Here is a 20966-nt window from a genome sequence, read left to right on the forward strand (position 1 = left end):
GTCACCATTGACTACTGGTCTTATATCAGTTTTAAGTACTTAACTTCTTAAATCTTTACTAATTAATATTATATCAATTCTTGATGATATTTGCAAGTATTTATTACGCCACGTAAATTGTCTTTTATCGACGTGAACCTTTCTCCAAATATCGATAAGATACATTTTTTTCATAAGCTGTTTTAGGGAACAAGGAGTTTTGTATTTGCTTCTTACATTAAATGTGTCAATACTTGGATTTAATACGCAGTTGAAGTCTCCGCATAAAATTAAATGTGATTTTTCGTCATCTGGACAAAACTTTTGTTTCAATATATTGTAAACATCTCTGAAAAATGCCTCTCTTTTTAAATGGATATTTGGTGCGTAAATATTAACAACTACTTATTTAATCCATTGTATTTCACATTCTACAATAAGGAACCTTCCAGCACAATCTTTATGTTCTGATCTATATTTTATCTCAGTCTGTCTTTTAAGCAATATTGCTACCCCACGTGCGTTAGTATTGCCGTGGCTGAAAAACACCGGACCATTCCACTCATTTCGTATAATGTTTTCGATATCTTTAGTCCAATGAGTTTCCTGAATTAAAACAAAATCAGCAGCTTGTTTTTTAAACCATTTAAAACACATTTGTCGTTTCAATTTGTTTCGTAGTCCGTTACAATTCTGGGAAATTGCTAAAATGGACGTAGTCATGTTTGAGATGTTCTTCGTTAGCGTTCCATCATTCATCATCCTTTCATCACAACTTTTTTTCATTTTTACGTTTTCGCTTTCTACATTTTCGAGCACGATGTGGATCAGCAATCGCTTGATTTACTGCGTCTACTGTAGCTTCAGTGAGCTCATCCTCGGTGTTTACTTCTGATTCATCTGATTCAGAGGAGGAAGATCGCTCAATGTATTGTGTGATCTTACTTTGGCCACCAATGGTTGGCGCGCTGTTGCTACGCGATCTGAACTCGGCCAAAGCTCTTACGACTTGACGAGACTCATGACTGACCGCCGTAGGCTGTCGAGAATCGCGACTCTTGCCTTTTGTCGCCGTTTTCGGTCGTGTTAGGGGTGCCGATGACGTAACACCGTGGGGTGTGGCCGATTCAAGCGTTGCTACCGGATCGCGTGTGGATATCTGTGAAGTGGTATAAGGTGTTCCTGTTTGCGTGGTTACCATCATAACTTCAGCTGAACCGTCTGCTCGGAATGCGTTTGTCTTCGGAGTGGGTTGTTCTGCTTCGGGGCACCTACTTTGCATGTGACCTGGTTTTTTTGCAAGACCTGCAAACTACTTCATGGCTACATTTGGAGCGATGGTGCCCCTCTTTTAGACAATGGGAACAAATGACCTCTCTCTGTGCATCAGGTTGCCCGGCTTGGAATGCGCGGGCTTTGAAGCTCTGAAAGCGCATAAATCTCGGGAGGGGCTGGGGAGGGGGGTCGATGTAAACAACTCGGTCTCCTGTGAAACATTGGGTTAATTTTCCATCAACTCGGAGTTTGGGATACATTATGGGACCATTGATTTTCAGATTCATCCTTTCAAACTCATCTGAAATGACGTTCTCGTGAACTGATAAAGGAATGTCCTTTATCGTGACGCGGAGAGCGTTGTCTGCTTGATGTGGTAGAAAGGGGTTCTTGTCGTACACTCTAACTGAAGTGTTTCTAATTTGCATACCTTCTGTGATCAGTCTTATTCTGTTTTGGCGTTCGTTTATGTACAGGCACCAGAGTCCACCTACTTTCTGGATCCCATGAATATCTTTGGATTCAACTGTCTTACAGATAGCTTTATACATTTCTTCTAGCTCTACCCTTCTTTCACCAGGAATGTTATTATGCATCACGAAAACTGGCTTACCTTGCCCCTCATTCGGGACTTGTGGTGGCGCCGCCACAGATGCGTAGTTTGTAGCATGCATGATGTTTTACAACGTAGCAGTCCAAGTCTCCAATATTGGCCAGTTGAGGTGAAATTTCGTATCTCGAAATATGTCAATATACTGTTATTAATGGCTATTTACATCAAAGTAGATGATAACTTCATATATGACAAACTTACAGATGAGTTTCACAGTAGAATATGTTCGGTTCTTCAGGTTGAAAATCACAAAATTAGATCAGTTTCGGGAGCGAGAAATCAGTCGCGTGCAACTGTTTACTGAGCGCCCTGAGACGATGATTTTAATAATTTAATGTATGACAACGGTCATAATTATAAATCATCATTCAGCATCTCCTATACAGGGTTATCACAATAAGCCTGTTCAAGATTATTAACTGCGCACGAGCAGAAAGAGGTCATTTGAGATAAACCATGAAGGTGGCTTTCAAATTCTCTGACATAGGCATTTGTGATTTGATGATTATTCATGTATTCCTTTCAAAATATTAATTTTATCATATTCAAGCTGAAGAGTATAAATAGAGCCTTCATAATCACTGGTATTTGACAGTAGCCTAAACAATAGTCAAATGTGCCAAAGGCAGACAATAAAACAGATTTCCAAACTTTATCCCTGATGTACTATTATAGTCACCTGGTCTATACAATGCCTTTTGTTCTTAGAATTTGACTACTCTACCGGTAAAGCTTACGCAGCATCTACATTTGAAAATGATAGTGCTTATCCTAATGAAAAATCACAAAGGTCATTGAGAATAGTTGATCATGAGCTAACCGTGAACTGGCTTATTAACACCGTCTCCAATTATCCAGACTTATATTTGCATTCTTAAAAATCAATTAAGTTGGTTTTCTGATCATTTTCGAGAGGAGCGCGAGGAGTTCGTCATCCGACTACGACCTGAGCCAGCATCGAAGTGACAAGCTATATCATTGCAAAACTCCGCTATTTATAGTCTCCGAGAGCTGCCTTACGCAATGCGTTGCGTCCGGCGATCATTGAGCTCTCACCTGGCTCTCACTATAGAGCGTTTTGTACTTTCCACCTCTTTAGCTCTTACGCACCAAATGACCATGTCCATTTTAATTTGACATACACACCCTCACACACGCGCAAACAAACATACACATACAAGTTGTTCTTTTGATCACTAATTAAACATTTTCTTTGTTCATTCATATTTGTTTACCATAACAGAAAAGGGAACAAAAAGCTCTGAATATAGGCGGTCGTATACCAGTGACTGCCCGTCATATCAATAGTCTCTCTTTATCAAATCCTAACACTGAAGGTGTGTGTCAGAAAAGTGTTAGAATTGCTAGCACAAACTGTTGAGAAGACCCCATGCGTGTATGTATGTAAACATGGGGGTATATTTAATTTCATCTAAGCGTTAATCTAAAAATCTGCCTCTATTATCGGTCTTTTTTAAGTCAAAAGAAGTTCCTTTTCACACGCAAATCTTGAATCATCATTGTATTGATGATTGCAGTTCGTCTTTAGAACCATCGGACCTTTCTCACGCTCACTCGAAAACTGTGATTTGAATTCGAATTCCGAGCGAAGGCGGTATGTGTCCTTGGTGACTTGTCAATCAAATCACTGCATTAATACGATGAGTGCATGGCAATTGTATTATCTACGGAAGTGCTAGAAAGGACACGAAAGCTCCGCCCCTCAAAAGATGTTTTGGAAGTCAAGCCTTTCACACGTAAAACTTGTACCGTAATTTGAGAATTAACCTCCGGAGTAGAACTACCGCCCTTTCACACGGTAAAAAAATCGTGATTTTAATGATGATTCCAGTGAAAAATAAGGCTAATGACGCATAAGTTAGCACGTGTGAAACCAAATTAGAACATGATTAGAATTATAAATCAGTCAAGATTACACAGCAATTATCAGTACAATGATTCAAGATTCAAGTGTGAAATGGCCCTTCGAATTTGTCATTTTGATTAGCGTTCGTGATTCTAGTTTGGTTTCGCACGTGCCAAAAAATTCGTAATTAGCCTTATTTTTAACTGGAATCATCATTCAAAAATAATTACGATTTTTTTTACCGTGTAAGGGCGGGAAGGCATTACAAGTTACACATTCTATACTATTTTCTTCAATATTCTACATTGACGAAATAAATGTATCCTTCAGAAATAACGCATGAAGACTTAATTTATTAAACTTTCAAAAGTAAAAGATATATGATTTCCTTAAAAAAACAACACTTGAAACCGAAGAAACATCATCATTAATCATGTGTGAATTATGAAATAATCAGAGAGTTTGAAAATATATCAAAGGAAATGGAAAAGGGGCAAGAAAAATATGAAAACAGTCATGACAGTTCTAAACTTTTTATATCATTTACTCACCAATTGAACTATTTATCTTATAATTTTGAGGATTAAATCATGCACAAGAAATACATCGGTGCTTGCATGTACTCATTACTATGGTCTTCATATGGTTGAAGAGATATTTAGTTCTCCTTTTGGTTTCTTGATCTCGACCTACTACGGAAGTATAGTGTAGCCGGTAGGACCAGTGTAATCACATCAGCCACGATGAATGCTATGAATACCTGTATAAATGGAGGAAACAGTATGGAGCATAGTTACAGATATAACCTAAGTTATAGTAGGGGGGAAACGTGGCATTTTATTGGTAGTATCCCTGATACCCCCCCGATATTTGAATGATATGGGTAATATAAAGTTACAAGACCCATGCAGAATATTCTTTTTTATACTCTTTTATTCCCCCCTTTTCTTTTCTTGTTTCTCCCATCTTCCTCCTCCTCCTCGAAGGCTTATATTTTCACCAATAGGAAATTTAATTGGAAATGTTATGAAAAGTTAACTTTTATTAAAAAAGGGTATTTATATTGACTCATACTACATGTGAAGTGAAAAATAGAGGGTGAAAATTTTGTAGTAAGATTGCTGTGCAAAAAACGACTAAATGATTGATTAAATACACATTCAATTTGCTGTCAATAATTGACAGAAACTATTTTGTTTAGTAGGCTAGCTACTAGGGATTGATCGGAAATTGTTTCGAGAATGAAACAGAAAATAAAGATTTTGTGTTTATCAAATTAATAAATTAACATCAGGATACATATATATGAAGTTTAGCTCACATGGGTTTTCGTCGAATGGATTGTGAGTCTTTACTGGAATGTTTGGCCAACATCTTTCTGTGACGTTAAGAGTACAAGAGCGCAAGGTAACGATATACCCTTGAATTTCTACAAATATTCTACGTCAAAGTATGGACCTGACTTTTTAAAAGTGTACTCTTTAACAAACAAGGGCCATTTACACAAAACTCTTCTTTTGGCTTTTACTGGTTGCACAACCAAAAGTTATTTACTTACCCAGAAAGGATCATCATTAAGATAATTCTGGAGTAAGATGAAGATTGGGTATTGGAGGAAGGTGAAGAATCCACTCATGGTTCGCATGGCGCCGTATACACTCGTGAAATACTTCATTGGAAATCTGTGACGTCAAAAGGAAACCATAGTGATGTCATTTTCAAAGCAGTGTCTACAAGAAAATTTGATCTCATCTTGTATTTTGATTCTGGTTTCGATTTCTTAACATTACCTTCTGTGCAGAAATGTTGGGTAAAATAGTTGTACAAACATTACCCACTAAGCGTTTTTTCTCGGGTTTCGCTCTCCTTTATTTCGTAATATTTTTAAGTGTATTTTTTTTATATACTGAATATATTGAATTGTTGCTTTTTTCATATTCTATGTTTGTTTTGTAAACTGAAAAATATTTTTTTATCTTTGTATGTGCACTTTTTATGCGAATAAAGAAAACATTGGATTGAATAAAATATTGATTTTATTAGGTAGGTCAACGGTCCAGAAAAAAAAAAATTCCGTTGACAAAGCAACTTAAAGTGTGACCCCCATTACTACGTAATTGTGTTAAAACTATCGACATGGGACATTGAAGTTATGATACCAATGTAACCAGAGGGTACTTTATTTCATAACATAGCAGGACGACTTACACCACGGCAACGACAGCAGAGCCGACGCCAAAGAGCAGAGATCCAACAATCAGGATGAAAATAAAGCTTAGATACTGGAGTTGAAGACTTGGAATAAGAAGACAGACGGTGTAACCAATGGAAGCAAATGTAGTGATCGCCAGAGGAAGACAACTATCTCGCATGTCAGCGTATGGGCCTCTGGTTTTAGATTGTCCTGGGGAAAAAAATCACACAAAAATCTGGTGTCCGTTTGGTAAAGAAATGTGGGATTATGGAATATTGCCATTCCGATAGCCATGATGATTTGGCTTATCAGCCAATCAAAATCAATGTTTAATTCTAAGCTACTATAGTTGCAAAATTACCTTAATCGTAATTTCTTTATTAAACGGACCACAGAGCTTGAATTCCAATAATCAAAGTATCAAACGGCAACAAATAAATATACTGCAACTGACATCATAAACAAGCCATCGAGAAGTAGGTCGTCCCAACATTAATATGGTCTCATTATCTCCAGAAAATTGGATAAATTGTTTATCTTAATATTGCCTAACGTCTAAAATGAACATGAGTGCTATGGTTGGTGGTTCCCCTAATAAGAAGCAACAGGACTGTCTAGTATTTCATGAAGAGTCTTGTCAGTGATTGCCACTCAATGTTCTATTCCAATCATCCACCCAGCAACAATGACTTAAGTAACTTACAATGATATCAGGGGAAAACCACTGACTATTTTGTTTATGAAATACTCCCTCGATCAGACATAATATTGAAGGGGCGCCACTGATCTAACGTGTATAAGGGCCATGGAGGGAATCCGGTGTTAAAAACCCGGCAATGGCATTTCTATGAGCAAATCATTTTGTCTACACTGTTTTTTTTTCTTCACATATTAGTACTTCTCTTCTTTTCCTCCCTTTTCGTGTGCGTCTTTTCCCACCACCAGTCTTAGGTAATTTAGGGTTATAATCACTTTTAAGACAGCATGAAGTCGAGAGTTTGTTCCTGTCCATCAGAAGACCGCCAAGGGGACCGACTATCACGACGAAAAATCGAATGATAGAAAAAACGTCTGTGTACCAGCTCACTAGCATGCAGAGGGACGAGAATAAACAAATAGAACTGAAAAATTGCATTACCATATGACTCATTAAAGGGGAAGTTCACCCTGAAGAAAACTTTGTTGTAAAAATAGCTGAAAAAATAGTAAAAAATATTGTTGAAGGTTTGAGGAAAATCTGTTAAAGAGTAAAAAAGTTATTAGAGTTCCAAATTTGGGATTTGTGACGTCATAAACGAGCAGCTGCCCCATGTGTTATGTAATATAAAATGTATGAATTTCAAATTCTGTATGGTTCCTGATGACTTAATTTTGTTTTCTTTTCATGATCGGGTGTGCAATGATTTGTCTATTGATATACAAAAGTTACAGTGATTTTTTTTTTCAATTTTCTGAGAAAATGACATTTCATTGATTTTTTACCATTCGCTATGTAGGAATGCTGCTCGCATATGACGTCACAAATCAAATAATTGAAATTCTAATAACTTTTTAATTATTTGATGAATTTTTCTCAAACCTTCGGCAATATTTTTTATTATTTTTTCTGCTATTTTTACAATAAACTTTTTGTCAGGGTGAACTTCCCCTTTAATACTGGCATCCAAAGGCGCAAGGCCCGTACAAGTAAGACCTACAATAAGTTTACTTTGTTTTGTTGGGAATCCGAGAAACCATGGCAGTAGTATACTGCTGTGGTGGCTTTCTACAATACCAAGTAAGTACTGGTCATGAGCCTTTGGATGAATTGCAATAATACCTACTTTATTTCAGGAAATTATTTCACAATTGTTCCAACAAATATAGTGCCTATCGAATTTTTACAATAATAAAACGGTCACCGAAAGTGAAGGGCTTGCTGAAGGGACATTTCGTTTAAAAAGACCCCTCGGTCCACCTTTTCTTTCCACCAGAAACTTCATTGTTGAGAGAGAAGGATGATTTATAACATCCCTAATTATTCTAGAACTTTAAAGACATTACCATTGAAAAAAAATGATTAAAAAATCTCAGTCTCCTGAAAGGTATTTCAGAAAGCCGTTCGTAAGTTACGAGCGACTTTGCTTGCGACTGGTGATCCTTTCTTGTGGTAAATGATACACACCTTATTTTCATTGGTGTTGATTTAGGTCCTAAGAAAGGCTCATCGGTCGTTCGAAAAGTCGCTCGCGACTTGCAGACAGCTTTATGAAACACCCACCAGAATCTATATTTCGTTCGAAATTCATCAGAGTTGTTACAGATACTCACCCAATTCCTCATCGCCGTTGGATAATCTTGTTAAGAAGAACGTCAGGGTTCCAATAGTGAAGACCATGTCAATCTCAAGAAACGCCTGCCAGATAAACAACAAAATAAACGGAGTCGACACAATACATGAGCTGAGGCTTCCGTATTCTTTGATCTTTCGCTCTTCGACATCAGAGATATCGTATTCTGGTTTGACTGATTCTTCCTGGGACCTGTCGGTCTCTCTGCCGATGTCCTCGCTGGTGGAGTTCACTCCATCGAGTCTGTAACTCCCATTGACACCTGTTATCTCCGAGTCAGGGTTACCGACGTACCCTCTGTTGTAGGTACCCTCTAGGTCTTTCACCTCCAATGTGGCCTTTGTGGTAGGCCTACAGCAGGTTACCAGTCGGTATTTCTCTGGGAGAGGCCAGGGAATGTACTTGGTGGGAAGGAAGAGGTAGGTGTTGATGTTTAGAAGAATCACTGACGCGGCCATAATGAAGAAGAAGATGTTGATGGAAAACCCTGAGTCGTGCGCCCTCTGCGTGGAGTAAAGAAAACAAGCTTGTTTCTGATATTTTTCCACAATTTGCTCAAAAAACACAATTCACATAATATCAGAATTTGCCTGCGACGATAATGTTTTCGGCGAAGATACAATTTAGATATGTAATTTTCCTTTTTATTCTGTTGAAATCTTATCATTATCATCTGTACCTTCAAAGGCATGATCCATGTTGCAACCTATTTGGTCACTTGAATTAGGGAAAATAAAAGTGATATTTGAATTTGCTATCATTTGGCATCATCTTTAAAACGCACTATGCAAATCCAACACGTATTATTATTATCATTATTATTATTGATTTTTTCATCATCAAACAAGTGTAACAAAAGTTGACCTCACCTTTGCAATAACAAGCATGATGATAGCTGCTCCGTACATAGCATTGATTATTGTAATAACGGTAGACTTCTTTTTTCCAAAAAGATTCCCAACCTATGGAAACAAAATAGAATATAATTCAATTGTTTGCGAAATGAAGGTCATTGTGAAGGCGTTGAAAAAAATTGAGAAATGCAGTGCGATAGCTAGGGGCTGGAATTGTGGGATAGACTCTAATTACATCTTTATTCATGTATTTATTTACCTACACATTTTGTTCTGTTCAATGAAACTGTTCTTCCCCAATTATTTACATGTATGATTGACTGATTGAGCATTCTTCATATTTTTGATAAATCTGTATCAGTAATCTCAGCAGACTAAATTGGTACAACCACAATGCCTTAAGGCCACCGCACACCTTACGACCCGACCGGTCGCCGACTGGCTTGCGACTGGGTGAGGGGAGAGGTGACGTCACAGCGCTGGTCATCTTCACAGTCGCAGACCGGTCAGAGACAAGTCGCAAGGAAAATCGGAAGGATTTGACATGTTGAATCCTTATGACTGGATCGCAAGCTCAATCCAACCTCCAGCCGATCAGACAGCAGAGTTGCATAACGCGTATTATGATAAACAACGAGCACACGCAGCAGTAAGCGCAATTTCTCAGATGCTATGCCAAAAAGCAAAAAGCGCATGCGTGAGTCGCAGATCGGATCGCAAGGTGTGCGGTGTCGAGTCTTATGACTGCCTTGCGACTCATCTTAAGGCCACCGCTCACCTTATGACCCGACTGGTCGGCGACTGGCTTGCGACTGAGTGAGGGGAGATGAATCGCAAGGCAGTCATAAGCCTCGGCACCGCACACCTTGCGATCCTATCTGCGACTCACGCATGCGCTTTTTGCTTTATGGCATAGCGTCTGAGAAATTGCACTTACTACTGCGTATGTGCGTTCTTTATCATAATACGCGTTATGCAACTCTGCTGTCTGATCGGCTGGAGGCTGGATTGAGCTTGCTATCCAGTCATAAGGATTCGACATGTCAAATCCTTCCGATTTTCCTTGCGACTTGTCTCTGACCGGTCTGCGACGCTCAGCTGACAAGAGCTGTGACGTCACATCTCCCCTCACCCAGTCGCAAGCCAGTCGGCGACCGGTCGGGTCTTGAGGTGTGCGGTGGCCTTAAGGCTCATGAAATGATCTGATCGGTCTAAATTAGTTTCAGAATTTGAAGTCTGAATGAATTCTTCTCATATACAGTCATTATGGTAATTGTAGTCCCCTTCTTTCATAGTGTCATGAACGTTGGCCTGTATGTTGTAACATCTAGAATTGCCAGTAGAACTATCCATGTGTGGATAGGACAGGATATAGATTTGACGTGCCCCCACCTTATTTTGCCACTATTTTCCCTATTTTATGAGATGTTTACCCGTTTTAAGTGATAAAGTGAAAAGGGTTCGTGTCAATAACTTAACAGATAGCTTCGTCCTTTTTGGTTAAAAATAGTTATTGTTTTCCCTTTTGGGTGAAAGAGCAGATTTTCATATTTCCGTGTCAAAATGTTCTAAGGATACTGACCCATATTTTGTGCACCATCTTTCAAGAAGACATGTATGAGCCCCAAATTTTATGGAGCAGGGAAGGTGGGTATACGGGCAATGATTTTATGTTTACATTCTTAACAACCATCATACGGTAACACGTGCTGGCATCATAGGAAGAGGGGGGGGGGGGGGGCAAAGACATAGTCGTATAGAAGTGGTACCAAGATCGTACATACATCGTACAATATTCGGGAGAGCATCGAATGGTAGCCAAAGTGACATTATCTCAGTAATCGCACAGAGATCATACGATGCCCGTACAACACTGTATCATGACTCCGTTAAGGGCAACGATCTTTATGATTCGCAGTTTTTTTTAACTCCACGCTAAAGAAGACCGACTGACCTGCATAGAAGAGAATAGCATGATGACCCCACCGATGGTGAAGAAGATGGTTCCAGGAAAAACAAGAATGGGGTACGTTGGAGAACTGAGCGCCATCAAAACGTAACCAATCAGAAGCAGAATACTGTAGATATTAAAGGCAGGGGGTTGGGTGTGAACTAAGTTTTTTTTTAATCTTCTTCTTACAAACATGTTCTGGTAAATTGCTGTATTATAATGGACAGGCTAATGAAGTGCGAGCCGAATGTTTTAAAATGAGAAAGAACTATACCAACAGAAATGTTCTTAAGTTTATTTTTCAATACCCATTTTATCGTATCAGATTTTTTGAAATATGGTCTCTGGACTGGAAAGATAATAATTGTGGTGAATAGAATCTCCGACAATGGTATATACAAACAAAAATGATGGACGATATATAAAAACAGGGTAAGTATAATACGTATTTCAAACATACAAATGTTCGGACGACTCTAAATCCAGCCTTTGCAAACATGCGGATCTACAATAGGTAGTATTTTACTATGAAGTCATGCTGCAATTACATAAAAAAAAAACGATCAAAAATATGCCATTCAAAATAATGCAATATATTTCATCAGACTGGGGTCAGTATTGTTCATATGACGGCAACACATTCCTTGGAATCCACCAGCAGGACTAAATTGAATTATGATTTATAATCATCTACACGGATTTCGATTATTCCAGGGACTTCTTAAAAATGAATTTGATTGACATGATGGGCTGTATTTGATCTGAATTGAATCGTAATATGATGTTTTTTTTTTCGTTGAATCATTTCATGAATTCTAATTCATTTTATTTATTAATGACTCGGGTAGATTGATAAACTGTGTGTCCCTGGACCACTGTGACATAATTACTGTGATTGATGGTATATCTACCTCATGACAAGTCGAGATAATCTGGTACCGAAACGATCAAAAAGGAACCCAACAGGAAACATGCAGGTTGCCTGAAGAGCAACAGCGATCGAGAACACCAGCTGAAGACGACTCTCCTGTTCCGGACACGACATGAGTCCTTCTTCCATACCGAGACCGTCAGTAGCGGTGGTGGTACTGATAAGGCTGAACTGAAGATATAATTCGCGATATATTTTGATGATGTTGATTATGACGTCAGTTGCTAGTATTCGCAATCAAAACGAGGACGGATTCTGCAATATAGTAAATCTATTGAAAATGCCCGTCAAATCACAATAGACAGCTTGAAAGCCTTTGTCGGAACTTGGTGAACCGTCCCAAGATTTACAGCTGACGAAATAAATGCAAATACGTCGTTAGTCCAGAGTCTAGGACGACACTACTGTTTTGGTTCATCGCTATTCGACAAAGGCTTCTTTGGCATGAAGGGCTTTCGACAATAGATTTTTTACGTTCCAAAAAGCGTCTGCATAGTGATTACAAAAACTCCCTAATTTAATGGTGGTGACGAAAGAAAGGTGGTGATGACGATGATGCTACTGATGATGATAATGATAATAACCGTTATGCTGATAACGGTAGTATGATAATGATGGAGTGTACGGCGAAATGAAGAAGTATGATGATGAAGAAAAAGAAAATGATGAATATAGTATCGATGAGGATAATTATATTCAGGATGGTAGCCATATAGGCCTTTTCGAAATGGTATATATATCTAAATGTGTAAAGTCAATGGCCAAAAGGCGTGGTAGTGTTTCTCGTTCTCCTCTGCCGTTTGTGTTGTCTTACCCTGGGGCCTAATGCTAATGATTCTAATAGTATTAAAAAGTAGATAGGAGGCTCCCTGTTTTTAAAAATACTTTTTAATCCTCCTACATTTGGATATGCATATCAAGTTTACAGTTATATTAAAAATAATGTTAAGCTACTGAGTGTATAACAATAGCAAAGCAACGACTGATCATTACTTTTTTTTCTCATACATGAAAATGAAGTACATGTAACATAACAAGGGAAATGATAAATATGATAAAGGGAAATAATAAATATGACGCCTTATGGTATCCACTTACGTCATTGGAAGTTAATGTTGCATTTTCACTGCTCTCGCTGCAGAGGTCACGAAAATAGCCAAGCTGTAGATAAACAAAGACGAGTGATGGCCAGCCGAACACGACAGCACCGTGTATGAGATTCTCCAAGCACACCAATACCAAAGCCACGAGTCTCTCAAATGATATCCAGATCTTCATTTTATCGATATTTCTTCGGTTCTGGATCTGTGTCGGAAACAATAGCGTATTTTCGCAATCAATAACTCAAACGTTTTCTGCATCGCACCAATTTTTTGGAAATGCGGGTCAAATTTGTACAGCTAAGAGGTTTTAGTCGAAAGATGGTTAATTGGGACAGCAGATCGTCCGAAGATTCGGCACCCGGGACGAAAATTGCAAACATGCCGTCTGTCCAGGACGACACTGCTGATTTTAATTAATTCACCAATTTTCGACAAAGGCTGTTATATGTCATTGAAGGGCTTTTTCTCCCCATTATTCTGAACGGATTAGAGCCACTGTAATTTCTTGGAATATTTTATGGGCGATAGCCCCATGCACCCCCACCATTCGACGCCAATGGTAACGCTAGTGGTATACATTGAAATAATCATGAGCATGTTTCAGGCATCCTTTTATAGGTTTACAATCTACCTTAGATGGCATGCAGTGCTGTTTGAAACCTCACAAAATGGAATGATTTCTAAAACAATTTCAGCAGTGTACATGACTTAACAAAAGTATGCATTTAGCTTCATGGAAATACAATTTCCTATATTGTTTCTTCAAATTAATTAATTATTGGGTAATAAACGATATTTTTGTTAATTGTCTGATTCCGAGAGGCAGGCAGTACCCTCTTCGGACCTGGTAATTGTCAAACCTGCTCATCAAATTGGGCACTTTTACATAAATTCCACAAATGTGCTTAGCAAGTATTCAGATTTAATCTAAAGTATTCACAAAATGATTGTACGGCTCTATCGCTTAGTTCTACCGCTATTGTATTTCCTTTACTTGAAGATTATATACTCTCCCATCCTTGCGAGGAAAAATAATTTTTACACTTACACCGCTCAGCTATATTTTGTTTACAGAAATCAAGACGAAAACTAAAAAAAAAAGAAATTGAAAGAAAGTGGCCAATCCGACTTTCAGAAATAGATGTTAACAGTGATGCTTTGGAAGTGCTGAGCAAATCTTCATATTACCATGATTACCATAATTACATTATGGGATCAAACGAACAATCTATCACTTCAACGTCATGATTTTGTGGGAGCTTTAATGCATTTGATCGTCCATTATGAAAGGGACAAGGGTGCTCCTCTCATGTATGACAAGAGATAACTAATATTATTTATATAGCTGAATACATAACACCTAGCTCGAGGCATTGTCATTCACCCATTCGGAATTATTTGGATTCCGAATTTGCTATTCAAAGTCTTAAATGGGGTCAAAGTGTACATATTTAAAAAATAAAAGAATACAAAACGGTACACGAATTTATGCCACCTCATCTATAATACAATTTTTGAGGACCAGATGGAATGTCAAAACAAGTTAATCCCTATTGTAGTATTGTGTATCCTTTAAACTCTGGTGACTGTTCGATATCAAACTTGCTTAGCCCTGCCTATAAAACATTCTGATGATAACAATGTAATTACCACCTCAGTGATACCGACCCAAACCCCACTCATACATAACCCACACACATCCATTAAAGCATATGAACATGAAAAGATGCATCATGATGTATCAGCAACGTTGCATTTCTCATTTCTGTGACAAACGCCTAACGAATCAAAGAACCAATCGACGTTTATTGTAAGCATGTCAAACCAATATGCCACACCCACTTTGAGCAGCATCGGTTCAAGACTAACCTACTCATAAAGTTCGTAGTTCCTCACACAGGGTGCCTCATTTTGATTATGTGGTTTCATGATACATACGCCTAAAATGGTATTTTCGCTATTATTTACACAGTAAAAACGCTATATAATTGATTTTATACAACGCTGCTTACACACTAAGAAATAAAGTTTCAAAATTGAACCCCGAAAGGTTGATGCAAAATCATTTGGGGTTAAAAAACGGAACCCTGCGGTTGGGGTTCACCCTGCGGGTGCAAAACTGCACCGTCCCCTAGGGGTTCAATTTAAAATTCAGGGGTGCAGTTTTGAACCCGCAGGGTGCAAAAATGAACCCCAACCGAAGGGTGCTGATTTTTGCATCAACCTTTCGGGGTTCAATTTTGAACCTTTATTTCTTAGTATGTACCGTATGAACCTCATAGTAGTTGTTTAAAAAATTAGGAAAGTGTTCTATATCTTCAACAACAAAGTTTAATTCTTTTTTATTTAATCTTCAACATGTTCAACGAATTAAGCTTGGATGTTTAATCAACTAGTGTGGATCATATACAGCGTTGGATGAAATTTTAAACAGCATTTTATTGTATATTACATCAGTCACATCGCAATACTGGCCGATAGACGAAACCAAAACAAAGGATATGCTTGCAAATATTACGACTTTCAACGAAGATCAAACAGCCATCATAATTCAAAAAGAAAATGCCACTATAGGCCGGATTTTTTTTATTGCTTATGAAACGTTTTATTATCGAGAATATTCTAATAGGGCAGGAGTTCCCTATAAAAGTTGTTCGAGCTGAATTCCCACAAAATTGTTACTAAACATTAAATTTTCCAATCTTTAAATCGTTTACAAATGGCTTACATTATCATACTTAATTTCAATAAATAACTTTAAGTCAATATATTGATAAACGATGAATCTTGCTTAGAACTATTCCTATTTTCTTTTACATTGCTCCATTTTTTCTCCTTTATAACATTTCAATTCTATTCTTGTCTGAATAATTCTTCTCAAAGGATCGTTGCATCTGGAAGGCAATTTATTCATCATCATGTGAAATTTGAATCCAAAGGCAATCAACTGCATATTTTGAAGAACAATTCTGGTTGATCAATCTTTTAATCAAATTGGATATGCAACAATAAGGATCTTTGTTGGCCATTAACTTTTTACAATCGATTTAAAACAGTACAGGGTTCAACGTCTGACTGAAAGTATTTTTGTGATGTATTGTTATGTTTGCAATACCAAATATGACAATGGTCAAGTCATTTTTATGACATCCAAGAATCAAATTTTATTTTGGTAGCTCACTGTTAAAAATAACCCTGATTTTATAGCAAAAACAAGATTTTGAAGAAAGCAATAACACAATCATTCTGTAAATTCATAGAACGGAATTTTTTCTGCAATTTAACAGAACAGGTCTGTTGGGGAAAAGGGTGTTTTATAAGAAAGTTGTAAGGTTCAATGCATCAAATACCAATTGCCTGTAATTTTACATGATATAATGTAACTTTACGCAATCTGGTAAGATTACAGGTGTTCTCGAGACTCATGCTGCAGGAACTTTTTTTTATTTGAAAGATTTTCAATGACGTGCATGATGTATACATACTTCTCCGGTTCTGATTCATATCAGGGTTGATGCACTTCAATTCCAAGCATCAAAGAAATCGGATTTTCCCTTTCACAGTTGTAGGAACACCACCGACAATTTTGCAATTGACACATGATAAATGGAGCGTGGATCATGATCAATTAATCTACCTCACCCGGTTCCTCAGACCATATCAAAGGCAATGATGAATTGTTTTGTGAATTTACAGGCGATTTGCAAAGGTCGAAAACAGAGGTTCTGATCTGATATAACTTCTGTAATATTTGGAATATGTAGATTTTCATAATGCTGTAATATTCATACTCCCTTCAGGCGCGGATCCAGGAGGGGTCCGAGCCGGCCCCGGCCCCCCTATTTTTTGACAACCTGCAGAAAAAAGTGTATTCTTTAACTTGATAGAAACTATGAAAAACAGAAAGAAAAGTACGAAAGAGGTATCATACCCATGATGTGTAATTTACATCCTCGTATCGGCCCCCCGACCCAGAAAGGAAAAAAAAAGTGAGGGGAAGAATTGGAAAATAGATTATATATACAAATTTTCGCTCGCGCTTCGCGCTCGCACTGCCTGTGTAATGAATCCCATTCAAGAGGATTAAATGGCACTTATATATCCAGTTCTGAAATCAATTTGCACAATATTTTAGCTTGCATATCAAGCTTTCATTATTTTGTTTGATTTACACAAATTGTTTATATATATCAAAATTTTCAGCTCGCGCTGCGCGCTCGCATTGTTTGATTTGTGAGTTACTCTTTGGAAATTCTTTCCAAAATTTGTCAAAATGCTCCTTTATCATATCAGTATATAAACAAATTAAGCTCGTGCTTCGCACTCGCATTATTGTTTGAGACACACAGCTTGTTCGCGCTTAGACTGTCCAGTTTTCAGGTAGGAATATCAGAATATTGAGCTCGCGCTTCGAACTCTCATTATTTAAATGGTGATACTTGTATCCTCTTCATAATCACTAAAAAACAGTCCTAATTGAGTCCCTTTTCACGTTACTATAATAGAATTTCGGCTCGCGCTTCGCGCTCGCATTGTTTAGTTGGATACTTATTTTTTTTCATGATTATACAATCTCCTCAGAAACTTTAGGTCTAAGGACATAAAATATCAAAGAATTTGAGCTCGCGCTCGCATTATATATTAAGACCGCATGAGATATCTTATCTTGTTTATAACAATGAAAAATAACATATACTTAAAACTTCAGTCTTTAGTTAGGACTACCCCCAAAAACCAACAAAAAATCAGATTATAGAGGCCAATCGAGAAAAATGTTGATGAAAATATTTGTTGGCCCCCCCTATTGGCAAAAGCTGGATCCGCCCCTGCCCTTCAACAAAAGAAAAAAAACGTTGTACGATGAGAAAGAAAATCTCACCCGGGGTTCAAAATCATCATGATCTAAACATGCTTTTCTGTTTGGATTTCACTTTGATTGCATCATTACTTCAAGACCGTTGCCACTAATCGAGCAAATGCACCCAAATAGTTTCAAATCTGTGTGGTCAACATTTCTTATTCTTAACTTTCCTGTTTTTCTTACCAATCTTGTCTGTCCCAACGGGATTGGCCATTGAAAAATGCTTTACTTTGGAAGTGAAATGGAAAAATAGAATACAAAAATAATAACATTAAAGAAAATTATAGTGTCCGAAATCGACCAATTTAAATGTCTGCCTATCATATCCATGCAAAATTTCCCACTATAATAGGCAAACAGGGATAAATGGGTTATTTTTATTCAATATTAAAAGAAAATCACTATAGTCATCTTTGCATTATAAATCCAAAGCAAGGTCGAACCATCCTTGGGCGAAAAGAAAAGAATATTTTAATTGAACCATAAATCAGCCGTTCATAAACGCAGGAATGGGTTTATGTGCAAGTGATCATTTCATATATCGTGTACAAAACAGATGAACAAAGTTGCTACCATTTAAACGATTTAGTTCGCCTGGGTGTGGATTGTCACTCAGTGGGATGAAACTTTGTAAAAACTGAATGGAGGACGTACTGGATATATAAACAAATTAATGATGGTTTATACTAAAAACAAAATAATAATAATGATAATAATAGCCAATTTTTATAAAGCGTTGGCCCAAAGCGCGTTACAGCATATTATTACTCCGGTCATTGGATTCATTTCAATCAAGCACGAAAAATGCACAATGTCCACTCCCTGGGGAGCATTCCTTGCATTCATCGCAGCCACATTATTATGACGCTGGCAAAATCAAACATACAATATCTTTCGCATCCTACCGGGTACAAAATGATGCGGCCCTATGTTCATTTTTATAAAATCAAAATCTATGTGATATTGTTATCTCATTATATTGACCGATTGCTTAACATCGGTAAATAGTAATGATTGAAGGGATACTATGATGTTGGTGTCTGATTGTCATTTATGTGGTGTGATAATCGGGAACGATGCAAGGGTACTGTATTGTAATTTCAAAGGTGAAAATGCGTCCTTAATGTGACATCATTTTTCCTCAAAGAAACAAGTTGGGATTTATGATTCATGCATGGTCGTGGGAAGCGGGTCATTTTTAAAATCCTTTCGATATAGTGCTTATTACGTCTTTTTTGTTTTCACTTTTCCCTTCCCTTTTGATCAGAAATTGTATGATAAGAGAGGGTCGTCCGGTGCCCCAAACTCTCAACGCTCCGAGTAGACAATGATTTGAGTATATGATCGACTTTTTGAATCCTGACTAAAAAAAAAGGCAGCGTGGACTTTTTTCTTCTTAATAGTCACAACGCGAGCCAATGCTTCAATGGATGATAAATATAAATTAATTTTACTAGTAATCGATTGAGCATTACCAGATAATCCTGGCCATTTATTTCATAAAACATCAATGACAGAATATAGCTAGAAGCCTATTTGGAACCACATTTTATTAGAAAAAAATATGTTCAAGTTCATTTATTTCTACATTAAAGAATTGCAAAATATCATCATCATCTTCGCCATCACCACCGACACCACCACCACCACTACCACCACCACCACCATCGTCATCATCATCATCATCATCATCATCAACCCTCATCTAACATCATCCACTACTTCCTCCATCACCACACCACCATCATCAATAATCTTCATCACCACTATCACCACCACCAAAAACAATAACAGCAATGTCATTATCATCAACGTCATCATCATCATCATCATCATCATCACCACCACCACCAACAACAACAACAACAGCAACGGCACTATCATTATCATTAACAACGTCATCGTCATCACCATAAAAAAATAGAATTATATTCATCAGCACCAGCGACGTCATCGTCATCATCAGGAGCAACAGCAGCATCATCATCATCACCACAGTTATCATCTTCGTAAGTTTTTCTTTTAGTCATTAATGAATGTGAGCAATTAAAAAAAAACGCGTTATATACAAGACGGTTCTATTACAAGATGAGATCGGTTGTTTCTATATTTCTTTTTTTTTCAAATTCAAGCAGCAATGTGCAGTGGTCATTAAAAATAAATCTAAAATACATTTGTTTAAGCTCTAAACAGATTTAAAGCTACCAATCTATTAGCATAATCATTCATTTGTATGAGTGGTAAATCAATGGTTCGCCACATCACTTTGAAACGTTGATATCATCTTTATCATCATCTCTCATCATCTTTATCATCATCTTTATCATCATCTTTATCATCATCATCACTATCATCATCATCACTATCATCATCATCATCATCTATCATCATCATTATCATCATCTTTATCATCATCTTTATCATCATCATCATCACTATCATCATCATCATCACGTACATTCTCACCCTCCTCCTCCTCCTCAATATTACCACGATAAATCAAATCCTTAAATTACAACCTACCTGAGGTCTTTTCGATGAGATCAAAGTTTCCCTGTAAAATGGTGACGCAATACATGTATGTTAGTGAAGTTCTGTGTGATGCAAACTTTGTAGTGGGTCGACGTGCACCTTCACCCAAAATTCTTAAATAGCCCAAGTTTGTTCCCTATAGTATATTTCATTGAACTTTATGGAATAGTCATATTTGTGTTTGCGGACTTCTTGGATGAATGCTTGTATACTCACAATGTCCAAGCGAAAAGGGACCGCAAATGTCATGCATGAGATATCTCCAAATAACTTGTTTGGAATATAATTGGCAATCTATATGAAAAGTCATAAAAATACTTCAAACTCTATTCACGAGGTTGCTACTTTCCTACTCCAAATGTTTGGAGTAAACATAAAGGACAGGGATTCTTTTAACCCGATTCGTCACGGGCAAACAAACAGTGCCCACATATTGATAATATTTAGAGCAAAACTAAAAAAAGGAAAAGAAAATG

General features: G+C 37.3%; 1 protein-coding gene across 1 annotated transcript; it reads right to left on the reverse strand.

Annotated features, from left to right (window-relative positions):
- Positions 1-3945: 3945 nt before the first annotated feature.
- Positions 3946-20697, reverse strand: LOC121408713 (solute carrier family 43 member 3-like). Its single transcript, XM_041600319.1, has 10 exons — positions 20482-20697; positions 13093-13299; positions 11975-12165; positions 11067-11190; positions 9128-9220; positions 8239-8761; positions 6901-7014; positions 5943-6138; positions 5293-5416; positions 3946-4494 (listed from the first exon to the last, which is right to left on the reverse strand). The coding sequence occupies exons 2-10, from the start codon at positions 13270-13272 to the stop codon at positions 4393-4395; spliced, it is 1647 nt and encodes a 548-aa protein (XP_041456253.1). The 5' UTR covers positions 13273-13299; positions 20482-20697; the 3' UTR covers positions 3946-4392.
- Positions 20698-20966: the final 269 nt, after the last annotated feature.

The sequence above is a fragment of the Lytechinus variegatus genome, chromosome 2 (genome assembly GCF_018143015.1).
Source record: "Lytechinus variegatus isolate NC3 chromosome 2, Lvar_3.0, whole genome shotgun sequence".
NCBI lineage: Eukaryota > Metazoa > Echinodermata > Echinoidea > Temnopleuroida > Toxopneustidae > Lytechinus > Lytechinus variegatus.